Below are 26432 nucleotides of genomic sequence, written 5' to 3'. Positions count from 1 at the left end.
GCAAGAAGGTTTGCTGTGTCAGCATAGTGTCCAGAGGCTGGAGGCACTACTAGGAGACAGGCCAGTACACCAGGAGACGTAGAGGGGGCCATAGGAGAGCAACAACCCAGCAGCAGGACTGCAACCTCAGCCTTTGTGCAAGGAGGAACAGGAGGAGCAGTGCCAGAGCCCTGTAAAATGACCTCCAGCAGACCACAAATGTGCATGTGTCTGCACAAACAGTTAGAAACCGACTCCATGAGGATGGTCTGAGTGCCCGACGTCCAGAGATGGGGGTTGTGCTCACAGCCCAATACCATTCTGCCCTCCAAAGAAATGCCACCCCACACCATTACTGATCCACAGCCATACCGGTCATGCTGAAGGATGTTGCAGGCAGCAGATCGCTCTCTATGGCATCTCCAGACTCTGTCACATCTGTCACATGTGCTCAGTGTGAACCTGCTTTCATCTGTGAAGAGCACAGAGCACCAGTGGTGAATTTGCCAATCCTGGTGTTCTGTGGCAAATACCAAGCATCCTGCATGGTGTTGCGCTGTGAGCAGGGCTATCATCAGGGTATTACTGCCCTGACTGGTGTATGGGGCCCAGTGGGCAGAGGGGGCCCACATCGGGCCCGGTCTCCTCTGCTCACTGGGCCCTACTGGCACGGGCCCTCAGCGCTGCGGCAGATCATCACTATTGACATGTGGGCCCACGCCCGAACGTCAATAGTTAACAGCCGCCAGCCAAGTGGAGGCTGGCAGCTGACATCCACCGTAGCGTGCACCTCGCCGGCGTCTGACATCATTGTCAGTCGCCGGCGAGCGAGCGCTTCTGTATGGAGGGACGCTGGAGCTTCGCCGCTGGACCACGGCCAGGTAAGAAGAGCTTGTGTTTTTTTTCTTTTTATTTATTGAGAGCGGTGATCCGGGGGGCCCGGGGCAGATGTCAGAATGCTGGACACTATGGGGGCAGAATGCTGATGACGATGGGGGCAGAATGCTGGTGACGAAGGGGGCAGAATGCTGGACACTATGGGGGCAGAATGCTGGACACTATGGGGGCAGAATGCTGGACACTATGGGGGCAGAATGCTGGACACGCGCTTCTGCATGGAGGGACACCCGGAGCTTCGCTGCTGGACCACGGCCAGGTAAGAAGAGCTTGTGGTTTTTTTTTCTTTTCATTTATTGAGAGCGGCGATCCGGGGGGCCTTGGGCAGATGTCAGAATGCTGGACACTATGGGGGCAAAATGCTGGTGATGATGGGGGCAGAATGCTGGTGACGATGGGGGCAGAATGCTGATGACAATGGGGGCAGAATGTTGGAGACAATGGGGGCAGAATGCTGGACACTATGGGGGCAGAATGCTGGACACTATGGGGGCAGAATGCTTGACACTATGGGGGCAGAATGCTTGACACAAAGGGGCAGAATGCTGGGCACGATGGGGCAGAATGCTGGGCACGATGGGGCAGAATGCTGGACACGATGGGGGCAGAATGCTGGTGACGATGGGGCAGAATGCTGGTGACGATGGGGCAGAATGCTGGACACGATGGGGCAGAATGCTGGGCACGATGGGGCAGATTGCTGGACACAATGGGGAAGATTGCTGGCCATGATGGGGGCAGAATGCTGGGCTGATTGGGGGCAGAATGCTGGACACAATGGGGCAGAATGCTGGACACGATGGGGACAGAATGTGACAGTGAGACACAGGAAGGGGCAGAATGAGATACAGGGCATGATTGGAGACACAGGGCAGAATGGAGATACGGGGCATGATTGGAGACACAGGGGGTAGGATCAAAGACATGGGGTATGACTGGAGACACTGGGGGCAGGGTGGGAGACAGATGGGGCAGGGTTGGAGACAGATCATGCAGCATAATGGGGCAGGATGGATACTATGGAGACAGATGGGGCAGGATGGGGAGATCATATGGGGCAGAATGGATACTCATGACGGCAGGATGAGAGAACATATGGCTGAAGCCAGGAATGAGACACACAGGGGCTAGGATGGGGGATATTATTACCACAGGGTCTAATTAAAGGATATTATTACTGTAGTGATGTATTTATTTTATTTTTTGAGTATACTGTTTTAAATGGGGGGGCGTGACTGTTACTGTGTAGAGCAACACTATGTCGCCTTTTTTTCTTCATGTGATGTAATGTAGAAGTTGGGAAAAATAAGTAATGTGTTCTGCAAGCGGAGCTCTAGGTAACTGTGCTATTTCCTGCAGAGACGAGCCCTGGCTGGAAGACGTGATGGTGATCTGTGCTGGATGAAAGATGAAAAACAAAGATGAAGGGCTTCACCTAGAGACGTCACTGGTGAGTTAGTGTGTTACCTATACACTGACACTATACACTGTATAGAGGTCATGTGTATAATGTCATTGATCACTGTATTACCTATACACAGACACTGCATACTAAGTACAGATCTCCTGTGTATAATGGCACTTATGATGATAGTATCGTGTTTTTTTTTATTACTGATCAGTATTGTAGTATTCAGTCACTGTGGTGGTAATATGTGGTCTGGTCATGGTGTGGTGGTATTTGTTCCTTGTATGTGATATTATTCGGTCACTGTGGTGGTAATATGTAGTCTGGTCATGGTCTGGTCATATTTGTTCTTTCTGTGTGGTATTATAGGTCACTATGTGGTCTGGACATGGTGCGGTGGTATTTGTTCCTTGCATGTGATATTATTCAGTCACTGTGGTGGTAATATGTGGTCTAGTCATGGTCTGGTGGTATTTGTTCCTTCTGTGTGGTATTAAAGGTCACTCTGTGGTCTCGACATGGTGCGGTGGTATTTTTCCCTTGTATGTGATATTATTGGTCATTTTAAAAATTGAAAAATAAAAATATATCTAAATTGTATCTCATATTTTAACAAATATTTAATAGGTTACAGTAGATTAGGGCATGGCCAAAAGAGTCTACTGTATTATGGTGGCAGCTTAAAAAATCTTTTGGCCAAAACAAAAGCTGCTGGCTATATGTGTAATCTGATGATGGGAACTGTTAATGTGTGATTGGTGAGAAGTGGAGTTTTTCCAAGAGAGAGCGGTGGGACTGTGGACAGTTCGAGGAGTGGAGGTGGGGCTGGGGTGGAGTCTGGGCGGAGTCTCAAGGGGGCCCCGAAAATTTTACCAGTATGGGGCCCCGAAATTCCTAGTGGCAGCCCTGGCTGTGAGGGAGGGTAGGGGTGGGATTTGATCTTACTGACACATTCCCTTTGTCACCAAATATCTTTGCAACCCCTAATGGCACTCTGAACATAACACATCTTGTAAATAGCAAATTGCACATGAAAAAAAATCTTAACAAGGTTTGATAAAATAATGATTTATTTCATGGATGACGAAACACTACCATGCCACATCCTAACTTTCTTTCTACAAAAATTCTGGACAAAAAGCGAAGTTTTGTATTGTGTACAGTTTTACACATCAAGGTACACCTTGACACCCAATGATATAGGAAAATGTTAAAATCAGTAGTTTTCATTTGGCATCTTTTTGTGTTCTTTTTTTAATTTCCCTTCACCATTTTTGTAAAGCACTAAAAAATTCCACTGTCATTGAAATGTACAGATAATCTATTGTCCGATGTGACATAAATAACAATAACATTCAAAATTTCCCCCGAAAAAAGAGAAAAAGAAAAATAACAAAAAAGAAAACAAACAAAAAAAAAGAAAATAGCATAGAACAACATTAATACATAATTTACTGACTGGGTGTGAGTTTACTAACTTTACTATGTCAAAATTGTAAAAACTCGCAATAACATTCAAACTGTCAGAAAACATAAAATGATTAGCTATTTTTGAGAGAAATTTAAAGCTAACAGTTCTGATTAGCAAAGGGTGGAGTTGTTTGGCTGGCATGCGAAACACAATACAGGCCTAAGCGGCTGGAATCTTCACAAATAAATGACTGACATTCCGTATTTACAAACTGATATATACAACATTAATACTGGCAGTACAATTGGCTGGAACATCAAGTAATAATATGAACGCCAGCATAAAATACTTCTAAGAAAGGGTTACGTAAATATTAACATTTTGTTTTTTTGAATAACTGAAAAATAATCAGTCTAAGTTCCTAGATATAGTAGATGTATTTTGGGGTCTAATTTAAAAGTATAATACATTTTGAAAATGTTATAAATATTTTACTTAAAGGTAATTTTTTTGCATTTTTTTTAACAATTTTTACTTCTACAAAAAAAAATCAAAGACAAATAATAAAAACCTTTAAGGCGTTGCCAGTACTTGGCACTATAGCCATGTGTTCTGGGTTTCTTTGTTCTACTGATCAAAATATTCATTTGTGTATGGGTCTTCCTCTTGTCTGTATGGTCAAGGAATTTTCGAAAACTAGCAATACTGCTGCTTAAAAGGAATCTGTCAGCAGGTTTTTGTTATGTAATCAGGACAACATGAAGTAGGCGTTAAAACACAAGTTTCAATGATGTGTCACATGTCAGGTTATGTGCTGTTGTTTACTTACAACAAAGATTTTATCTCTTAGTGATTATCATTGTCCAGACTACTGCAGCTATGACAGCTTGTTCCTCCTGGTCAGGCTCCACCCCTTACTGTGATAAGTAGCTCATTGTCTATAGAGTACATAAATACAGTGCCTGGAATGGGAGGAGTAAGCTGTGGTGTGGGCGGGGTTAGCTTTCTCGGATCTGCTGCATGCTAAATCTAAAAACTTTGTCAAAACGGCTACACAGTAAACTGAGTGATATATCGTTATATTCAACTTCTCTTTGCTTACATTATGCTGCTCTCAGATGAGGTAGAAAAAACCTGCTGACAAATTCCCTTTAAGGGCTCCACTACCACCCGTGTTAGACTTATTGGTTGAAGTTGCGTTGGCACAATATAACATTTATAAGTAGCCACTATTATTTTAAGTGTAGGCAATATATATGTGAAAATAAAATTTTTAATAAAGTACTAAAGCTAGCCAAACAGTACTTTTATATTTATGCTATTGGGTAATATAATGATGATTGAATAATTAAAATGAATGATTTGATATTTTAGTACAATTTACTTGTTTGTCGGTATTTTCATTGGTTTAGCTGTTAAGTGCCCTCATTGCAGGTAAAAATCAAAGAGGAGTTTTGCCATTGAATAAAAACTGAATAAAGACCACTAAAAAAGAATGTATTGTACATGTTTACATCTTTCTTAATTTATAATTTCATTATGAACTTTGTCAGATTTCTAATCGTTTCCTTTCGGGCATTTGCCTATTTAGTTCACAGCTCTTGCTAGCTCCATCACCAGGCCCACCCACCAGCCCTTGCTATATCCATCACTAGGCCCATTCACACTGTCCACCAGCTCTTACTGGATCTATCACCAGGCCCACCCACATTGCCCACCAGCTCCTGCTAGATCCATCACCAGGCCCACACTGTCCACCATCTCTTACTGGATCTATCACCAGGCCCATATTGCTCACCAGCTCGTGCAAGATCCATCACCAGGCCCACACTGCCCACCTGCCCTTGCTAAATCTATCACCAGGCCCACACTGCCCACCAGCTCGTGCTAGATCCATCACCAAGCCCACACTGGCCAACAGCCCTTGCTAGATCCATCACCAGGCACCCCCACACTGCTCACCAGCCCTTGCTAGATCCATCACCAGTCCCACCCACGCTGCCCACCAGCTCTTGCTAGATCTATCACCAGGCCCACACTGCTCACCAGCTCTTGCTAGATCCATTACCAGGCCCACACTGCCCACCAGCTCTTGCTAGAGCCATCACCAGGCCCACACTGCCCACCAACCCTTGCTAGATCCATCACCAGGCCCACACTGCCCACCAGCTCTTGCTAGATCCATCACCAGGCCCTCACTGCCCACAAGCCCTTGCTAGATCTATCATCAGGCCCACACTGCCCACCAGCTTTTGCTAGATCCATCACCAGGGCCACACTGCTGACCAGTTCTTGCTAGATCCATCTCTAAATGACACTGCCTCCTAGGATGCGAGAACTGCTCTGATGCTCATCCTGATGAAAAACATCAATTATGTATGAAGAATAATAAACTGTTCCATGTGAACGGTACTTGAGGCATAATATACAAATAGATATTAGCCTGTCATTATCGTGCAGTAAGCACAGATAGGGATTTTACATCTGAACATGCCCTTTCGCTGATACATTTAGTCACTATTTTTGCAATTATCATGATTTGGAAGTTCAGTCCAGAGATCCCATCTGTCGTTAGCTATGTATTGTCATTAGTCTGTTACTGGGTCTTACTGTGTTCTTCCACTCCTCATTGTCTGTGCCCATCCTGTTTTATTTGTTTGATGAATCCAACTGTCTCATAAGACTATCTTTATGCCCTTCGTTATTCGGATGCTTATTGTGCCCTCGTAGAATTTACGTTTTTAATCACATTTTCAAGAAACCATCAGGAGTACTCATCACATGCCTCTTTCTAACTCCCACTCTTATGTTTTTTAAAAATAATTACCATATTCGTAGCTTTATAGTTTTGGAATAATAATTACTTGGATTGAATATTTAAAGAAAACTTTGGAAATCGTTAAATAAAGCCACTTTTTGATTTAGTATAGTATAGTAGAATGTAATTATGCCTCTGGTAAGCGGTATACAAATTCCTCTTCTGTGCATAACTATTGAAACAATGGGCAAAAGTTGTCCTTGTGATGTCAAGTCCATGTAACAATCATGTGACAACTCTTCTTTCACCTTAGCGGACCTGACAAATTCATAAGTGTAAAACTAAACATATCCAGATTTACTAGCACTATCACAACACTGATTATTTGACAGGCATTTAAATCATGAGATTAATAAACAGATGGGACTGATAAATTCTAGTCCTAGTCTATAAATTTAGATCCAAAATCAAGGAACAACTGGGGAAACAACCGAATGTCTAATTTTTGGGTAACTGTAGTTTACATCAGTGCAAGAAGAATAACAAAGATTTTACCACTTTAATCCTTTTATTGAGTTCGAGAAATACCCGCCGGTAGCAAGACATAGAGAGCTTGTCTGAGCTTTACTAGACCAGTTCCATAATGTGCCAAAAAGTCCTTATGTTTTTGGTAGATTGATATCACAACAATGTATCTAGTGTCTAACATGGAAGTTGAATTAATGGTATATGTCCATTTGAAAAGACTCCAAAATATGCACAGCCTAAAATGAAAACGTTGCCCCCTGACCTGAAATTTAAGCTATTCATTAGACCAATATATTTAGATCAGGGCTGCAAAAATGTGGCCTACAAAAAATATCATCTATGTGACAGTAAACACCCCTATGCATCTTTCATACAGTAAAACAGACAGCAAAAAAAAAAAAAAAAAAGCCGAGATGAGTAGAAAAAAAATGAAAGCAGTGAAAACAAGAGAAAACCATAAAATAACTATGGTATACACAATAGTAAGGTTAGTACATTGTATTTTTTTCAACTGCCCTGAAATTTGTAATATTTTTTATATGTATGCTTCTTTTTTCATACTGAGCAAGCAAACTGTAAATTAATATCAATAAAATAATTGTGCTATAATCTTTTTTTTTTTTTTTCCGTACTAACAGTGTTAGTTTCTCAAATGCAATGTTAAATTAGCGCGGCAATAAGAACAGATTAAATGCTACTGTTGTGTACGAGAATTGACAGGTTGTAATAGTCTTCTTGGAGTTCCTCAAAAAGTCTTATTTCTTCCATTGTTCCTTTTTCTTCTTTTACCTCCCCCCTCTTTTTTTTTGCTTTGAAGTACTAGAAACCTTTATTGGTAACAAAAAGCTGTGTGATTAGTCAGCGGTGTTTGCTGAGTCCCACCATGCTTTACGTTCTTCTTCCTGGGAAGTGGTACGGTCGCATAAGCCATTGAGGGCACTGTTCCGTTAAACACATGCTAAACATAACATTTTGTAGTTTCCAAGGAAAACAATTCAGTTGCATATTGTTATGTAAGAACTGGTTTGTACTTGGCACGAACAAAACTTAATCCTCTTCCTCTTCTTCTATGGCTACTACAGGGGGCTTATCTTGAATTCTGAAGCATTCTTCAAAGAAATTCACAATGGACTTGTGCAAGTGCTGCTCCATTGCCTGACTCTTCATATAATGATTTTCATCTGGATATATCTAAAAGGGGAAAATTCCCAAAAATAGATTAAAATACAATTATGCATATATAACCTTTATAAGATGTGTTCCTTGTCTCCTAAAGATGTAATCTGTTCTTGGCATACTGGTCACTGGGGCTAGTTTCACACTAGAGTATGGCCGAGGTGCAGAGGGCTGCAGACTTCCTGTGTGAAACTCCGCCCATGGACGCACCTCCTCCCGTCAGCTCCACTTACCTCGGCATGTGGCGTGCTTACCCTATCTTTAGAATTGGGTACGCAGGCCATGCCAATGTATGCGGATGCCTCCGCATGCGTCGTTTTGATGGTGCGGCGACTGCACCAAAATGCAACACGTTGCATTCGGTGCAAGTCACCTCACCGTAAAAACGACGCATGCAGAGGCATCCGCATACATCGGCATGGCATGCATAGCCAATGCTAAAGATAGGGTACGCACACTGCATGCTGAAGTAGGTGTAGCTGATGGGATGAGCTGCGGTCGTGGGCAGAGCTTCACAGAGTAAGTCTGCAGCCCTCCGCACCTTGGCCATATGCTAGTGTGAAACTAGCCTAAAGGATAATTCAATTTGGAAATGAAGGAGATGTACGGCAAGTGAATTTCCAGACAATATAACATCTCTGTTGGCTAGATTTAAAATAGCCATACACATTAGAATGATAACAGCTATTTCCAGTAATTACTATAGGACCGATTGATGATCTAATATGTATGGAGACCTCACAACTCGTCCCTGACGGCACAGAGATTGGGAGCTAAGAAACTATGAGCCTAATATCAACTGCTTCATTCTTTTGATCTCCTGGGAAGAACGTGCCAGCTGCTTTTTCAACTTTGCCTACAAAGAACACATGTAAGATTGGAGAAGTGTGCGTATGGTGGAATTCAGAAAATAATTTAGGCCAAACAAGCATTTGACAGCATAAAACAACTATTTAAACCAAGCACATACACTCCCTGGACCAGGGGTCCCCAACTCGTAGCTCGGAGCCACATGTGGCTCGCGGTCCCATGAATTGTGGCTCGCGACTGTCTGCCAACTTGGTTCATTAGCTCTAGCAAACAGGTATGAAGAATACATATCAAAATGGTGAATTTTGTGAGTAGCCCTGCACAGAAGAGCAGATCTGGATGCACATTTACTGATCTTAGAGGTTTAAAGATTATTTAGGTATTTTACACTGGAGGATGGTACTACCTGTTAGAGGAGGTGCTTGAAGCTGGATGTGACAGTGTGTTGGGAGTCCTTGATGGGAGAATAGTGAATGGGAGTATTGTGGGAACCCCTGGATCTCAGTGTACTGCTTTAGTGATTTCTGTGGAAAATCTTTGATTATGATTATACCTGTAATGGGGGCTTTGGTTGGCACTACTTTGAAAGGGGTGGGAGCCGGATGTGGCTCGCGACCCTTTCTCAGTGCTGAATGTGGCTCTCACCCTTGTCATGGCCAAAGAATGCATTTCACCTTCCCTTCCACCCTTTTCTGGCTCCTATAGCACCAGAACGGTCAATCAAGAAAGAGGGTGGGTGGGTGGTGGAAACAGATGAAAAGCAAGTAAAGGGGCGCTTACACTGAGTGATAGTCGTGAACAAGTGTTGTTAATATAGATCGCTCAGTGTGCAATGCTTACTGTATGAACAGGCATTCAAACAACCACTGAAAATTTTACCGATTGGCAGTCATATTACGCCACCCGTCAGTCTGTGTAAACGCGGTGAGAAAGTGCAGTAAACTGTTATGAATGAGTCACCGGAGGAGGAAAAAACAAAAATACAAGCTAAGTCCAGAAAACCGGAGAGGTTGGTAGTTAGCAGATTGCAGACCCCTCATCCTATTCACAACAACTAACAGTAGCCATGGGGTGTTCCTACGGTGGTCCTAGACACCTCGTTCACAGCCGGAGAACTAAATAAACCTAAAGAAAGAAAGGGGAAATCTAAACTGCCCCAGAGCAGACCCCAAAGCAATAGACAGCCCCCAACATGTATTGACGGTGAAAACAGATGAAAACACAAACACAGACAGAAAGACAGGCTGAGCAAACGATGGGGCCCTCACTAACTAGATAGGACAGGAAAGAAAAGCAACTGTCTGCAATCACACAAAAACCCTGCCAAAAAATAATGTCCAACACGTCTGATAGAAAAGGCCCTGAAGTCACTAGACTTCAAAATCACTATATCAGCACTCAGGTATATTCTGAAAACAGAGCAAAGAGATTAACTGATCATAGACAAAAAATGGAGTTCAGCCAGTCCCAACCAGGGCTGGCTGAACACAAACACTAAGTAAACCAGACAAAATCTCATGGAACAATAGCAGAGCAAAAACTTAGCTTTAGTAGACAGGACTAAACTGGAGGCCAGAGCTCAGAGCAGAGAGGATCACCAACAACCCAGCAGGGCGTCGGCGGCCTTATATCCACTCAGAGATTCCGGATGTCCAATCACACTCCACCTGTTCAGATGACAGGTTTTTCCCATCCAAATCAATTTCACTACCTCCTTTCACCAGCAGAGGGAGTTCATCGGACATCAAAGGTGAAGGAGAAAATGAGCTCATAACAGTATCTCCCCCTTGAGGAGGGGTCACCGAACCCTCATCCACGCCACCAGGGCGATCAGGATGGGCCCGATGAAAAGCACGAACCAATCTTTCGGCATGAATATCGGATGCAGAGACCTAAGAATTATCCTCCTGGCCATAACCCTTCCACTTAAACAAATACTGGAGTCTCCATCTAGCCAGACGAGAATCCAGTATCTTCTCAACCTCATATTCCACATTACCTTCAACCAATACAGGGTCAGGAGGTGCCACCACAGGAACTACTGGCTCAACAAACCTCCTTAACAGAGACTTATGAAACACGTTATGGATCTTGAATGTAAAAGGAAGAGCCAATTGAAAAGAGACCGGATTAAGAATCTCCAAAATCTTGTGAGGTCCAATAAATCTAGGTTTAAACTTTGGAGAAGCCACCTTCGTAGAGATATTCTTTGATGACAACCAAACCATATCACCCACCTTAAACCAGGGACCAATGGTCCTATGCCGGTTGGAAAACCGCTGGGCCTTTTCCTGGGAGAGAGACAACTTATCCACCACTTGGTCCCAGATCTGGTGCATTCTCTTCACCACAGTGTCAACACCTGGGCCGGCAGAAGATTCCACCTGCCCTGAAGAGAATCGAGGATGAAACCCAAAGTTACAAAAAAAAGGTGACATCAAAGTGGCAGAACTAGCTCTATTATTTAAAGCAAATTCGGCCAAGGGCAAAAATGAAACCCAATCATCCTGATCAGCAGAAATAAAACATCTCAAATAAGACTCCAAAGTCTGGTTTGTGCTCTCTGTCTGCCCATTGGTCTGAGGGTGAAACGCAGAGGAGAAGGACAACTGAATTCCCAGCTTGGAACAAAAAGTCCTCCAAAATCAAGAAACAAACTGAACTCCTCTGTCAGACACAATGTTCTCAGGAATCCCATGCAAGCGAACCACCTGTTGCAAAAACAAGGACACCAACTCTGAGGAAGATGGCAACTTAGGGAGTGGTACAAGATGGACCATCTTAGAGAATCTATCACAAATCACCCAAATAACAGTCATTCTCTGAGAGACAGGCATATCAGAAATAAAATCCATTGAAATATGGGTCCATGGCCTCCTGGGCACCGGCAAAGGCATCAACAACCCACTAGAGCGAGAACAAGGTTTAGACCAGGAGCAAGTCCCACAGGACTGCACAAAATTCCTGACATCACGAGACAAGGCGGGCCACCAAAAAGACCGACTCACCAAATCTCTAGTACCAAAAATACCTGGATGACCAGCCAATGCGAAACAATGAACTTCAGACATTACTCTCTTCCTCCACTGGTCAGGAACATACAATTTTCCAATGGGACAATGCTCAGGTTTGTCCTCCTGAAAATCTTTCAGAGCACGTCTCAAATCGGTCGAGATGGCAGAAAGAACTACCCCCTCACCTAAGATGGTAGCAGGCTTGGTCACATTAGGAGAATCAACAAAGAAACTCCTAGAGAGGGCGTCTGCCTTGACATTCTTAGTGCCCAGAAGAAAAGAGACCACAAAATCAAAACGTGTGAAAAACAAGGCCCACCTAGCCTGTCTAGGATTCAAGCGTTTGGCCGACTCAAGGTAAATCAAATTCTTGTTGTCAGTAAGGACCACGACTTGATGTTTAGCTCCCTCCAACCAATGTCTCCACTCCTCAAATGCCCATTTCATGGCTAACAGTTCCCGATTCCCCACATCATAGTTGCGTTCAGAGGGGGAGAACTTTCAGGAAAAGAAAGCACAGGGATTCATTTTAGATGTTACCGGATCTTTTTGGGACAAAACAGCTCCTGCACCAATCTCAGAAGCGTCCACCTCTACCTGAAACGGGTGTGAGACATCAGGTTGCCGCAAAACCGGAGCAGAAGTGAACCTCCGCTTCAGCTCCTGAAAGGAAGAAACAGCCTCTGGAGACAAATTCAGCACATCAGTACCCTTCTTAGTCAAATCAGTCAATGGTTTGGCAATACCAGAAAAATTAGCTATAAATTTAAGATAAAAATGAGCAAAACCCAAAAACTTCTGGAGGGCCTTCAAAGAAGTGGGCTGAACCCAATCATAAATGGCCTGTACCTTGGCCGGGTCCATTTCAATAGTTGACAGAGACAAAATAAATCCCAAAAATGAAATCCTCTTTACACCAAAAAGGCATTTCGATCCCTTAACATACAGGGAATTCTCCCTCAAAATCCGGAACACAGTCCGAACATGTTCCACATGAGAGTCCCAATCCCTGGAAAAGATCAAAATATCATCCAGATAGATGATCAAAAATTTATCCACAAAGTCCCGGAAAATATCATTCATGAAGCACTGGAAGACAGAAGGGGCATTAGTGAGCCCAAAAGGCATCACCAGGTACTCAAAATGTCCCTCTGGAGTATTAAACACCGTCTTCCATTCATTCCCATGCTTAATGCGAATAAGATTATAAGCCCCCCTGAGGTCAAGCTTGGTAAACCAGCAAGCACCTTTAACTCTGGAGAATAGACCAGAAATCAGGGGTAACGGATACTGATATTTAACAGTAATTTTGTTGAGGGAATGATAGTCAATACAAGGCCTTAATGAACCATCTTTCTTAGCAGCGAAAAAAAACCCAGCACCCAAGGGTGAAGAGGATGGTCTAATATGACCCTTCTCCAACGACTCCTTAATATAAGATCGCATAGCCTCATGCTCGGGTACAGATAAATTGAAAAGTCGACCCTTGGGAAATTTACACCCAGGGCTCAACTCAGTTGCACAGTCATAACTCCTATGAGGAGGCAAAGATGCAGACTTATTCTCACTAAATACATCATAAAAATCAGCCAAACAGTCAGGAACATCATGCGACTGGGGAGAGGTGGAGAAAACAGGAGCGTCACCAAGAGCACACCGACAACCCCAACTCACCACAGAAACAGATTTCCAATCCAAAACTGGATTATGGATTTGCAACCAGGGAAATCCCAGAACAATGGTATCATGCAAATTATGCAACACCAAAAATCTGCAATTTTCTTGATGGTCTGGGGCGACCCGCATTACCACCTGGGTCCAAAACTGAGGTTTATTCTTCGCCAAAGGAGTAGCATCAATACCCCTCAAAGGGATAGGCGTCCACAGAGGTGTCATAGGAAACCCACAACGTTTAGCAAAATCCAAGTCCATCAGGTTCAGAGCTGCTCCCGAATCCACAAAAGCCTTGGTGGAAAATGTGGACAGGGAGCAGATCAGAGTAATTGTCAGAAGAAACTTAGGTTGAACACCACCCACAGCAAATGTGTGTGCAAAACGTTTCTCTCGTTTAGGCCTCTTTCACACATGAGTTTTTTGCCTTCAGGCGCGATCCGGCTTTTTTTTGTAAAACCGGATCCGGCAAAATGCAATGCCGGATCCAGTTTTTCCCCATTGACTTGCATTAGCGCCGGATCGTGCCGGATGGCATTGCGTTTCATCCGTTTTTTGCCGGATCCGGCAACTTGTCTCATTCCGGCGTCTGGAAAAAACGGCTACTGTAACGTTTTTTGTCTCCGGCGAAAAAGCCGGAAGCGCCGGATCCGGCGCTTCCAGCTTTTTGCTGCAATGAAAGTCTATGGGCGCCGGAATGAGACGGATCCAGCCACCGGATCCGGTTTTTTTAAGTCTGCGCATGCTCAGATCCAATTGGCCAGCCCCCAGGAACAGATATAACCTGCTAGACGGATCCAGCAAAAAAACGGATCCGTTTCTACAGTTCTCCAAAATTTATGCCGGATCCGTTTTTTCTAAAAATAGCCGGATCCTGCCTGACGGCAAAAAACTGATGTGTGAAAGTAGCCTTAGGCCAGACAGAAATCATATGAGAGGCATCTCCACAGAAAAACACAGCTTATTACGCCTTCTGAACTCCTGACGTTGCGCCCTAGACAAAACTCTATCACATTGCATACGTTCACACATTTGTTCAACAGGTGGCAACATTTCTCGTGTACTTTTACGTTGATTTAAACGCCGATCAACCTGAATGGCTAATGACATAGAATTGTCAAGACCAGTGGGAACAGGAAATCCCACCATAGTATCTTTTACGGTTTCTGACAAACCCTTCCAAAAGAGAGCTGCCAAGGCACCATCATTCCAGGTGGTAAGGACTGCCCACTTTCGGAATTTTTGACAGTATAACTCTGCAGAATCCTGACCCTGGCTCAATGCCAACAGGGCTTTCTCAGCTTGATCAATAGCATTAGGTTCATCATACAACAACCCCAAGGCTTGAAAAAATGCATCCACATTATTTAGAATAGGATCATCAGGTGTCAAAGAAAACGCCCAATCCTGGGGATCACCGCGCAGCAAAGCGATGACAATTTTAACCTGCTGCGCAGAGCTCCCAGATGAGTTAGGCTTCAAGGCAAGAAATAATTTACAATTATTCTTAAAATTCAAAAATTTAGACCGATCCCGAAAAAACACATCAGGTGTAGGAATCTTTGGTTCAGCAGCATGTGAATGAGCAAGATAGGCGGAAATTCCCCGCACTTCAGCAGCCAGCTGCTCCACATGATCAGACAATTGCATAATCTTCATTAAGAAAATTCCTCCTACGGCCCCAGAGAAAAAGAGAAGATATACTTAAAAAAAAATTCTGACACTTTTTTTTTTTTACAATTCTTTCCTGCTATTGAGTACCCTAGAATCTGCGGTATGGCTGGTGATTCTGTTATGAATGAGTCACCGGAGGAGGAAAAAGCAAAAATACAAGCTAAGTCCAGAAAACCGGAGAGGTTGGTAGCTAGCGGATTGCAGACCCCTGATCCTATTCACAATAACTAACAGTAGCCGTGGGGTGTTCCTACGGTGGTCCTAGACACCTCGTTCACAGCCGGAGAACTAAATAAACCTAAAGAAAGAAAGGAGAAATCTAAACTGCCCCAGAGCAGACCCCAAAGCAATAGATAGCCCCCAACATGTATTGACGGTGAAAACAGATGAAAACACAAACACAGACAGAAAGACAGGCTGAGCAAATGATGGGGCCCTCGCTAACTAGATAGGACAGGAAAGAAAAGCAACTGTCTGCAATCACGCAAAAACCCTGCCAAAAATAATGTCCAACACATCTGATAGAAAAGGCCCTGAAGTCACTAGACTTCAAAATCACTATATCAGCACTCAGGTATATTCTGAAAACAGAGCAAAGAGATCAACTGATCAGAGAAAAAAAATGGAGTTCAGCCAGTCCCAACCAGGGCTGGCTGAACACAAACACTAAGTAAACCAGACAAAATCTCATGGAACAATAGCGGAGCAAAAACTTAGCTTTAGTAGACAGGACTAAACTGGAGGCCAGAGCTCAGAGCAGAGAGGATCACCAGCAACCTAGCAGGGCGTCAGCGGCCTTATATCCACTCAGAGATTCCGGATGTCCAATCACACTCCACCTGTTCAGATGACAGGTTTTTCCCATCCAAATCAATTTCACTACCTCCTTTCACCAGCAGAGGGAGTTCATCGGACATCAAAGGTTAAGGAGAAAATGAGCTCATAACAGTAAACTATTTGGCTAAAGGCCCCGTCACACATAGCGATCCCTTGGATACCCGATGTGTACATTAGTTACCAGCTCCCTGCATCAGCGCGCTGGTAACTAATGAACACAGCGACACCGCGCGCTCGCCGTCGTTGTACTGATTGTTGGTGAAGCTGTCTTTGTGACAGCTCACCAACGATCACATAGCGACTTACCAGCGATCCTGACACGTTGATATCGTTGTCGGGATCGCTGGTAAGTCACTATGTGCTACTCTACCTTAAGGAAAGGATGCACACAGTGCTTGTGCTTCTGTTTGAACAGTAATTTTGTGTTTAACCTCTTCTTCCCTGAGCCTGACCAGACCAAATTTTACAATTCTGACCAGTGTCACTTAATGAGGCAATAACTCTGGAACGCTTCAAATGATCCCAGTGATTCTGAGGCTGTTTTTCATGACATATTGTACTTAATGCTAGTGTAAATTTAGGCTGACACTTTTTGCTTTTATTTGTAAAAATCTGCTAATGTTGGTGAAAATTTAGCAATTTGGTCAAATTATGGCCAAATTATGTGCTTAGCATCTCCATTTTTTTTCTTATTGTCTAGAGCAGTAATGTACAGGGTGGGCCATTTATAAGGTTAGACCTGGGTGGGCCATTTATATGGATACACCTAAATAAAATGGGAATGGTTGGTGATATCGACTTCCTGTTTGTGGCACATTAGTATATGGGAGGGGGAAAACTTTTCAAGACGGGTGGTGACGATGGTGGCCATTTTGAAGTCGGCCCATCAAGGTGTAGCCATATAAATTGCCCACCCAGGTGTAGCCATATAAAGGGTCCACCCTGTAGTTTAAATTTCTTATATAAATAGTATGCACATAAGCTCTGTGTCCTATAACCATGACTATGCAGCAGATATGGAGCTCTGAGAAAACCCAGAATACCAACAACCCCTACAGAGGTATCCAATGAAATCATCCACCAATGTGTTTTACTGGTTTGGGTGAGAAAAAGTAAAACTGGAGATACTTTAAGAACTTCGATATATTGGAAAACTGTATCAGGGACAGAGCAGCATCCTGGCAATTCTATACAAGTACCGTGCTGCTAATATGCTGCAATTAACCACATTTGTAATGACAGTTTCTTATTTATAATCAGATTATGAATTTAAGGGAATCATTATCTAATTAAAAATGTTGCATAATAAAGGTTAACGCTGTAAAATGGAAATGTCAGCCAGCGGCTCGTTTGATATAAATGATATTAATGATTTTGTCAATAACCGAGGTCATGTCTGTTTTTCAAGGCCAAAAGAGAAAAAAATCTGTGCAATTGATGTCTCAAAGATTATGCAAATGTGCGGTTAAGTTAAAGGAACATAAAAAAGCTGTGCATTTCCTATTCTTCACTCTCCCATATTATCAAACTCCCTGTTTCGTTCCGAGTGCTATGAAGATTGCTAATGTGGACAATCGAAAAATACAAAGATTATGCAGTTGGCTTCAAACCTAGAACAGCGAAGCAATAGAGGTAATACATCACCCTGATGCCAAGAGTAGTTCTAATTTCCTACAGTTTGGAATTGCCATTGAGGTATAACAATCTAACTATACCAAATCCTTCCCCTATTTAAGAAATCAGGTAGAATAAAGTTAATGAGATGCTCTGCTTCCTACTTGTTAGAAACATTCCTGAAAAAAAACTGATCACAAAGTGAGTCCCAGGTGTAATGTGATCATAAGAGTTTCATTTCCCCGCAGTGCCTCTACTGGGGCACTGGAGTATTACACTGTTAACAATCAATTCAATGGTTAAATGTATAAGCCAGGAAATCTCCATTAGGGCAAGACAACTATTTTTGTAAGTGATCTTCACTTTGGGCAAGAGATAGAAACCTGAACTTAAGACCCACTATGCTATTTTAGAATTTTGGATAACTAGAGGAGGAAGACCTGTGAAGACTCAGACGTCAAGGTTGGATTTCAGAAAGGCAGATTTTAAGGGATTCAGAAAGAGAATTGGAGGGATCCAATGGCTGGATATCCTTAAAGACAAAAATGTCCAGGAAGGATGGGAAATCTTGAAAAATGAAATTCTCAAAGCACAATTGTTAACAATTCCGAAAAGAGGGAAGAATAGGAAGCATTTAAGGAAACCAGGATGGATGAACACAGAACTTAAGCACATGCTAAAAAAGGAAGAAAAAAAGTTTATAAAATGGAAAGAGGGAGGCATATCTAAAGAATATAATGCTGTCTGCAGAAGCTGCAGGGCACAAATCAGATTACTAAAGCTGACAATGAATTGAGGCTTGCAAGAGATGTCAAAAGTAGAGTTGAGCGACTTTTGGTTCTGTAGGGTCGCGTTTCGTTTCGTGAAACCCGACTTTTCTAAAAGTCGGGTCGAGCAAGATCGTCCGATTATAGGGAAAAGTCGGGGTCGTCCCGAAACACGAAACCCAATGTAAGTCAATGGGGAATAAAAGTCGGCAGTGAGAGGAGGACAGGAAACACACCTACAGTGCCCATTTGAATGCCAAAAGCATCAATTCTTCTTACTTCAGCTTGTCAACCTTAATTAACTTCATAATACAAGTTACGCACTGAAAAATGGGGGTTATTTGGCTAAAGTTGTGGGGGGGAGGGCTGGCTGCAGGTTTTCATATGCCCTGGGCGAAAGAGCGCCCCTTTAACACATACCACAACTCATCATGCTCCGATACGGCAGAGAAATAGCGGTATAGTACAATGAAAAATACCTCACTTTTTACATCTCATGACGAGGCCCATCTATTTCTCCATACAGAATCATTGGTCCCATATAATGTTTGAAACAGTATATGATGAGCTCCACATAATGCTACAGTATATGTTGGTCCCCATGGATGAAGCTCCACTGTCTTATGGGCCCAAATAATGCTCCAAACATAATGGGCCTCATTTCTAATGCTCTAGTGTATAATGGGCCCTGTAAATGCTGCACCAGTGTCTGATGTCCACCTTTGGAATGTTCCAGTGTATGGTGGGCCCCATCTATCATTCTCCAGAGTATAGTGCTCCCCAAAAATTGCTGTCCCAACATTGAAAACAATCAAATAAGTCTCCTCGCTAGGGAATCCCTGTACTTCTCTGGATTCCTCGTCGTCCCCATCTTCCATCTCACTGGACAGTATTTCAACTTTGCAAGTTGGGGGGGGCCCACTCGTTGGCGACGGCACTGGCACAGGGCCCATGATAGTACGGTGGTGTGTCTGATGGCGGGTGGGACGAACCTGCACTTTCATCTGCAGCTTCCTCTTTGTCACCGTGTAAGATGGAACTGTATATGGGAAGGGTAACCTGAGTTTCATCAGGGTCAGATTCAGGTCGTGTAGCGTGCGAGGGGAATGTAGTGGTCTGGGTCAATGTATCAGCAGATTCATCGAGCAGTGGCTGGGCATCAGTGCACTTGTGTCGCCCCCAGGAGTACGGTCGCCACAGTGGCATTACCTTCTTCCTAGGGAGTGTGATGTCATGCTTGGGAGCAACGAAGGATCTCTCTAGCAGGTTAACTGATTGGGCGGTGTTATTCCCACGAGTCATGACCCTCCAAACAGCGTTCATGAAGGCAAAGTGTTTGTTTTACGTGGGCAGTATGGTTGCAAAGCTGAACCTTAAAGGAATGTCCAGAAGGGCACCACCAGGAGTGGAGCCTACGGTTAAATTCGACTCCACCTGGGAAACCTCAACCATGCCAGCTACAGAACAGATGCACACATTGCAAGCTTAATTCCGTTAACGAACGAGACTCCATCATGCCCCGCGGTCCGAGTCCGGCTTACTAGAGGGACACGTGAGGCTCTGGCACATGAGATTGGCCAATAACTGGTGTGTCATGCCCTTACATGTCCGTGGCTGCATGTGCGCTACACTGAAAAGGCCAGCGTTTGTCGCTTACGGGTGCAGATAACCCGCTGAACAACGTTAGTGATGGGGATCACTGATTACAATTATTACCCGCGAACGATGATTTCCCAGTAAGTGCAGGTCAACCGCAGTTCCGGAATTAGGCCTAACCGTCATTCCTGAAAAAATGAAAAACTTACGTGTGCAAACCACAGGTGCTGTAGCTTGCTTAACAGCTCGCCAGCCGTTCTCACGCCCAGTATGGATTGCACGTGATTGCACAAAGGTTAGAAAGGGTACCGTATCCCCGGATAACATGTATGGATAGCGTACACATTCAAAATCTATGTCTATACATCAGGAGGCAGGCTCAGACGGTGTTAGGCCCAGTATGGATTGCACGTGATTGCACAAAGGTTAGAAAGGGTACCGTATCCCCAGATAACATGTATGGATAGCGTATACATTCAAAATATATGTCTCAGGAGGCAGGCTCAGAAGGTGTTAGGCCCAGTATGGATTGCACGTGATTGCACAAAGGTTAGAAAGGGTACCGTATCCCCGGATAACATGTATGGATAGCGTACACATTCAAAATCTATGTCTATACATCAGGAGGCAGGCTCAGACGGTGTTAGGCCCAGCATGGATTGCACGTGATTGCACAAAGGTTAGAAAGGGTACCGTTTCCCCGGATAACATGTATGGATAGCGTACACATTCAAAATATATGTCTCAGGAGGCAGGCTCAGACGGTGTTAGGCCCAGTATGGATTGCACGTGATTGCACAAAGGTTAGAAAGGGTACCGTATCCCCGGATAACATGTATGGATAGTGTACACATTCAAAATATATGTCTATACATCAGGAGGCAGGCTCAGACGGTGTTAGGCCCAGTATGGATTGCACGTGATTGCACAAAGGTTAGAAAGGGTACCGTATCCCCAGATAACATGTATGGATAGCGTACACATTCAAAATATATGTCTCAGGAGGCAGGGTCAGACGGTGTTAGGCCCAGTATGGATTGCACGTGATTGCACAAAGGTTAGAAAGGGTACCGTATCCCCAGATAACATGTATGGATAGCGTACACATTCAAAATATATGTCTCAGGAGGCAGGCTCAGACGGTGTTAGGCCCAGTATGGATTGCACGTGATTGCACAAAGGTTAGAAAGGGTACCGTATCCCCGGATAACATGTATGGATAGCGTACACATTCAAAATATATGTCTATACATCAGGAGGCAGGCTCAGACGGTGTCAGGCACAGTATGGATTTGACGGCCCAGATTACACAGCGGAGGAGCAGGGAGAGGTAAAGATTGCAAATGCTGGGGCCCTGCCCAAGCAAGGGGGGCCCACTCGTGGGCGTCGGTACTGGCACTGGGCCCCTCATAGTACAGCGGTGTGTCTGACGGCGGGTGTGCACCACCACCGTCAGAGACACTTGATTGCACTATGAGGGACCCTGTGCCAGTGCCCGCGCCCAAGAGTCGGCCTACCCACCTGTCCAGGGCAACGGCACTCGCACGGTGTCGTGCGCTAGGTGGTGACCCCGGCCATGGGGGGGGAGGCAGCACAGTTAGGGAGTTTTAGAAAGTGGCATATGTTGATGTTGGACATTCAGCTGATGCAAAAGGCGAAATAGGTGAAGTCCCAGGAAGAGGTGGACCAAAGCAAGCCATTTTTCTGTCACCCTATGTGTCATCAGGGGAAGGTGGGACAAAATCCTTGGAAACCCATGCATGGTTCATTTTAATGAAGGTTAGATCATCCACATTTTGGGTTGACAGACGGGTCCTTTTTTCTGTCAGGATTGATCCAGCTGCACTGAAGACTCTTTCCGATAGCACACTTGCAGCTGGGCAAGCGAGCTCCTGTAAGGCATATTGGGCCAATTCAGGCCAGGTGTCCAGTTTAGCGGCCCAATAGTCAAAGGGGAATGACCTGTGTGGGAGAACATCGATATGGGAGGAAAAGTAGTTTGTTACCATAGTTGACAACTGCTGTCTCCTGTCACTTTCCATCGATGCAGTATTACCAGTTGTGTGAGCGGTATTTGAAAAATCAGTCCACAACATTGTCATGAAACCCCTGTCTCCAACGCCACTTCTGCTGTGTGCACCACGAACACCTCTGCCAAGCTGCCCCCGGCCCGTACGGCTTGTGTGAGAACCATCACCACTGCTGTGTGCTGGGAATGCCTCAAGCAACCGATTTACCAGAGTTGCTTGTTTATTAACCAATATTAGGTCAAGGTTCTCCTGTGGCATGATGTTTTGTAATTTGCCTTTATAGCGTGGATCCAGGATGCTGGCCAACCAGTAGTCGTCATCGTTCATCATTTTGGCAATGCGGGGGTCCCTTTTTAGGATCTGCAAGGCATAATCTGACATGTGGGCCAATGTTCCCGGTGTCAATGATGCACTGCGAGTGCTGGGTGGAGGAGCACTTTCTGGCAAATCCACATCCCTCCAGTCACGCACAAACCCTGTACCAGACCTTGCCACGCCAACATTTTCACTTGCCCCACGAGATGCATCCTCCTCCCCTAAGTAATCATCCCCATCATCCTCCTCCTCTTCTTCCTCCACCTCGTCCAGGAGAGGTCCCTGAGCAGACAATGGCTGAATGTCATCAAGGATTCCCTCCTCCTCTTCCTCCTCATCAACATTGGCTGCAGACGCCTGCTCCTTAAGGTGCGTCAAAGTTTGCATGAGCAGACGCATAAGTGGGATGCTCATGCTTAGGATGGCGTCGTCTGCGCTTACCAGCCGTGTGCATTCCTCAAAACACTGAAGGACTTTACAGAGGTCTTTCAGCTTCGACCACTGCACACCTGTCAACTCCATGTCTGCTCTCAAAGTGCCTGGCCGTGTATCCTCCCACAAATGCATTATGGCCTGTCTCTGCTCGCACAGCTGCTCCACCATGTGCAGGGTGGAGTTCCACCTTGTTGCAATGTCGATAATGAGGCGGTGGTTGGGAAGGTGGAGCAATCGCTGCAGCTTCTGCATACGAACGGAGTGTACAGGCGACCGGCGGATGTGCACGCACAGACTTCGCACCTTCTGGAGCAGGGCTGTTAACTCCGGATAATTTTTGAGGAAGCACTGCACCACCAGGTTCAAGGTGTGAGCCAAGCAAGGTATGTGGCTGAGTTTTGAAAGGGCTATGGCTGCCACAAAATTATGGCCGTTATCACTAACTACCTTGCCTGCCTCAAGATGTACACTGCCCAGCCATGACTCAGTTTGTCGCTTCAAGTACTCGGCCAGCACCTCGGCGGTGTGTCTGTCGCCCAAACACATCATCTGCAACACAGCCTGCTGACGCTTTCCACTTGCTGCTCGATAGGGGGACACATCGTGTGCAATAGTGGCAGCTGCAGATGGAGTGCTCGTACGACTGCGCTCTGTGGACGAGCTTTCGCTTCTGGAGGAGGAGGAGGAGGAAAAGGGTCGAATGCCTACAGCCAACTGTTTCCTATACCGTGGGCTAGGCAGCACTGTCCCACCACCGCTGTCCCCTGTGGACCCTGCATCCACCACATTAACCCAGTGCGCAGTGATGGACACGTAATGGCCCTGGCCATGTCGACTGGACCATGCATCAGTTGTGAGGTGCACCTTTCCGCTCACTGACTGCTTGAGTGCATGGACAATGCGGTCTTTCACATGATGGTGGAGGGCTGGGATGGCTTTGCAAGAGAAGAAGTGGCGACTGGGTAGGTCATAGCGTGGTACTGCATAGGCCATGAGTTCGCGGAAAGCTGCGCTTTCCACCAACCGAAAGGGCATCATCTCAAACGAGATTAGTTTGGCAATGTGGGCGTTCAAACCCAGTGTACGCGGATGAGAGACTGAGTACTTTCTTGACCTACTCATAGTGTCTGGGAGGGTGAGCTGGACTTGAGAGCTGCATATGGTGGAAGTAGCGGTTGGCAGGGCGGACTGAGAGAGGGTTGATGATGGTGATGGAGTTGGTGTTCTTTCTGATGGCCTAGAATCAGTCTTTCGTTGATATAACAGTGGGATTCCCTGACTGCTGTGGCCTTGCAACGACACCTCAACATTTGCTGCTGTGCTAACCGGTGGGCTTACAGTGGGGGAAACAATGTAGCGTTGCTGACTACCTTCGTTGTGATCAGTTGCACATGTGGCACTTGAGGTTTGGTGTTGTGTCCACGCTTGCAAGTGCATGCTGGTTAAATGTCTAAGCATGCAACTGGTATTCAAATTTTTCAGATTTTTCCCTCGGCTAAAGGTCTTTGCGCACTTCTTACAGATAACCTTGGCCTGATCATGAGGATTTTGTTCAAAAAAGTGCCACACTGCACTCTTCCTACTTTGGCAGACATTTTGCGGCCTAGCACGCTGTGATCTTTTGACCCTCTGGACAAGCTGTCCAGCAACTCTTTTGATGTTTGGAACCTGTCTTTGGAGTGCTCCGGGCCTGCCAGATAACAGCTGTTGCGATGTTGATGTCTGCTGTGGATGCTCCTCATCTGAGCTATTGGAAGCAGCACCCTCTTCCCCCAATGGATGCCAATCTGGGTCAACAACTGGGTCATCCATCACCTCCTCTTCTATGTCATGTGCACCTTCCTCTGTGTCACCGTGTATGGTGGTATAGTGTGCGGGAAGGGGCACCTGAGTCTCATCAGGGTCAGAATCTGGCTCTGTACACTGCGAGGACAATGTAGTGCTCTGAGTGAATGTACCAGCAGAATCATCCATCAGCGGCTGTGCATCAGTGCACTCCATGTCAGATTCATCTTGGCCTGGGTAATTCACCATTTGACTTGATAATCCAGGCATGGTATGTGAAAACAGCTCCATGGAGTAATCAGTAGTATGGCCTGCGTCATCCTTCAATCTTGGTTGGGGTGAAGGACACAAGGAAAGGTGTGGTTCATGAACATGAGCCTCCAATGACGACTCAGTGCTTTTACTTTTTACAACTGAAGAAGAGGAGGCGATAGAGCTGGAGGCTGAGTCAGCAATGTAAGACAAAACTTTTTCCTGATGCTCTGGCTTTAAAAGCGGTTTGCCAACTCCTAGAAAACTAAGCGTTCGAGGCCTTATGTAGCCAGACGATGACGCAGGCTCAACACCTCCTGCATTCGGTCCTATTTTGCTCTTGCCACTACCATCAGATCCACAACCAACACCATCATTACCAGCTGCCAACCCCCGCCCAATTCCACGGCCTCTTCCACCAGCCTTCCTCATTTTTGGTAGAAATGTAGACAAAATCCAACAAACTATATAGTAATGTAAAACAAGGTACAAGGTGTCTATAGGACAGGGGAGATTTTGAATTTCTGCAGACACTTGTGGACACTGGACACTTTTGGATTGTGTGAGGCCCAATGAATATCTGAGCGCTATGTGACAGGCTCGATGGCACAGCTGTGACCAAAGTGACGAGAGGATAAGGGAGATTTTGAATCTCTGCACACACTTTTGGACACTGGACACTTGTGGATTGTGTGAGGCCCAATGAATATCTGAGCGCTATGTGACAGGCTCGATGGCACAGCTGTGACCAAAGTGACGAGAGGATAAGGGAGATTTTGAATCTCTGCACAAACTTTTGGACACTGGACACTTGTGGATTGTGTGAGGCCCAATGAATAGCTGAGCGCTATGTGACAGGCTCGATGGCACAGCTGTGACCAAAGTGACGAGAGGATAAGGGAGATTTTGAATCTCTGCGCACACTTTTGGACACTGGACACTTGTGGATTGTGTGAGGCCCAATGAATATCTGAGCGCTATGTGACAGGCTCGATGGCACAGCTGTGACCAAAGTGACGAGAGGATAAGGGAGATTTTGAATCTCTGCGCACACTTTTGGACACTGGACACTTGTGGATTGTGTGAGGCCCAATGAATATCTGAGCGCTATGTGACAGGCTCGATGGCACAGCTGTGACCAAAGTGACGAGAGGATAAGGGAGATTTTGAATCTCTGCACACACTTTTGGACACTGGACACTTGTGGATTGTGTGAGGCCCAATGAATATCTGAGCGCTATGTGACAGGCTCGATGGCACAGCTGTGACCAAAGTGACGAGAGGATAAGGGAGATTTTGAATCTCTGCACACACTTTTGGACACTGGACACTTGTGGATTGTGTGAGGCCCAATGAATATCTGAGCGCTATGTGACAGGCTCGATGGCACAGCTGTGACCAAAGTGACGAGAGGATAAGGGAGATTTTGAATCTCTGCACACACTTTTGGACACTGGACACTTGTGGATTGTGTG

The 26432-nt window shown here is 45.1% G+C and overlaps 1 protein-coding gene across 3 annotated transcripts in view; it reads right to left on the bottom strand.

Moving 5' to 3' along the window:
- Positions 1–3336: 3336 nt before the first annotated feature.
- DPP6 (dipeptidyl peptidase like 6) overlaps positions 3337–26432 on the bottom strand; it is a 1805197-nt gene continuing 1782101 nt past the window's right edge. For all 3 annotated transcript variants that reach the window (XM_073581572.1, XM_073581570.1, XM_073581571.1), the window contains exon 26: positions 3337–8172. In XM_073581572.1, coding sequence (XP_073437673.1) covers positions 8029–8172 — 144 coding nt within the window. In that variant the 3' untranslated portion in view covers positions 3337–8028. The remainder of the gene's footprint in view (positions 8173–26432) is intronic.

The sequence above is a fragment of the Dendrobates tinctorius genome, unplaced genomic scaffold (genome assembly GCF_039654945.1).
Source record: "Dendrobates tinctorius isolate UK_male_01 unplaced genomic scaffold, ASM3965494v1 ptg000070l, whole genome shotgun sequence".
Taxonomy (NCBI): domain Eukaryota; kingdom Metazoa; phylum Chordata; class Amphibia; order Anura; family Dendrobatidae; genus Dendrobates; species Dendrobates tinctorius.
The sequence above is the reverse complement of the archived record's forward strand: the minus strand, read 5'-3'. Positions and strand labels throughout refer to the sequence as shown.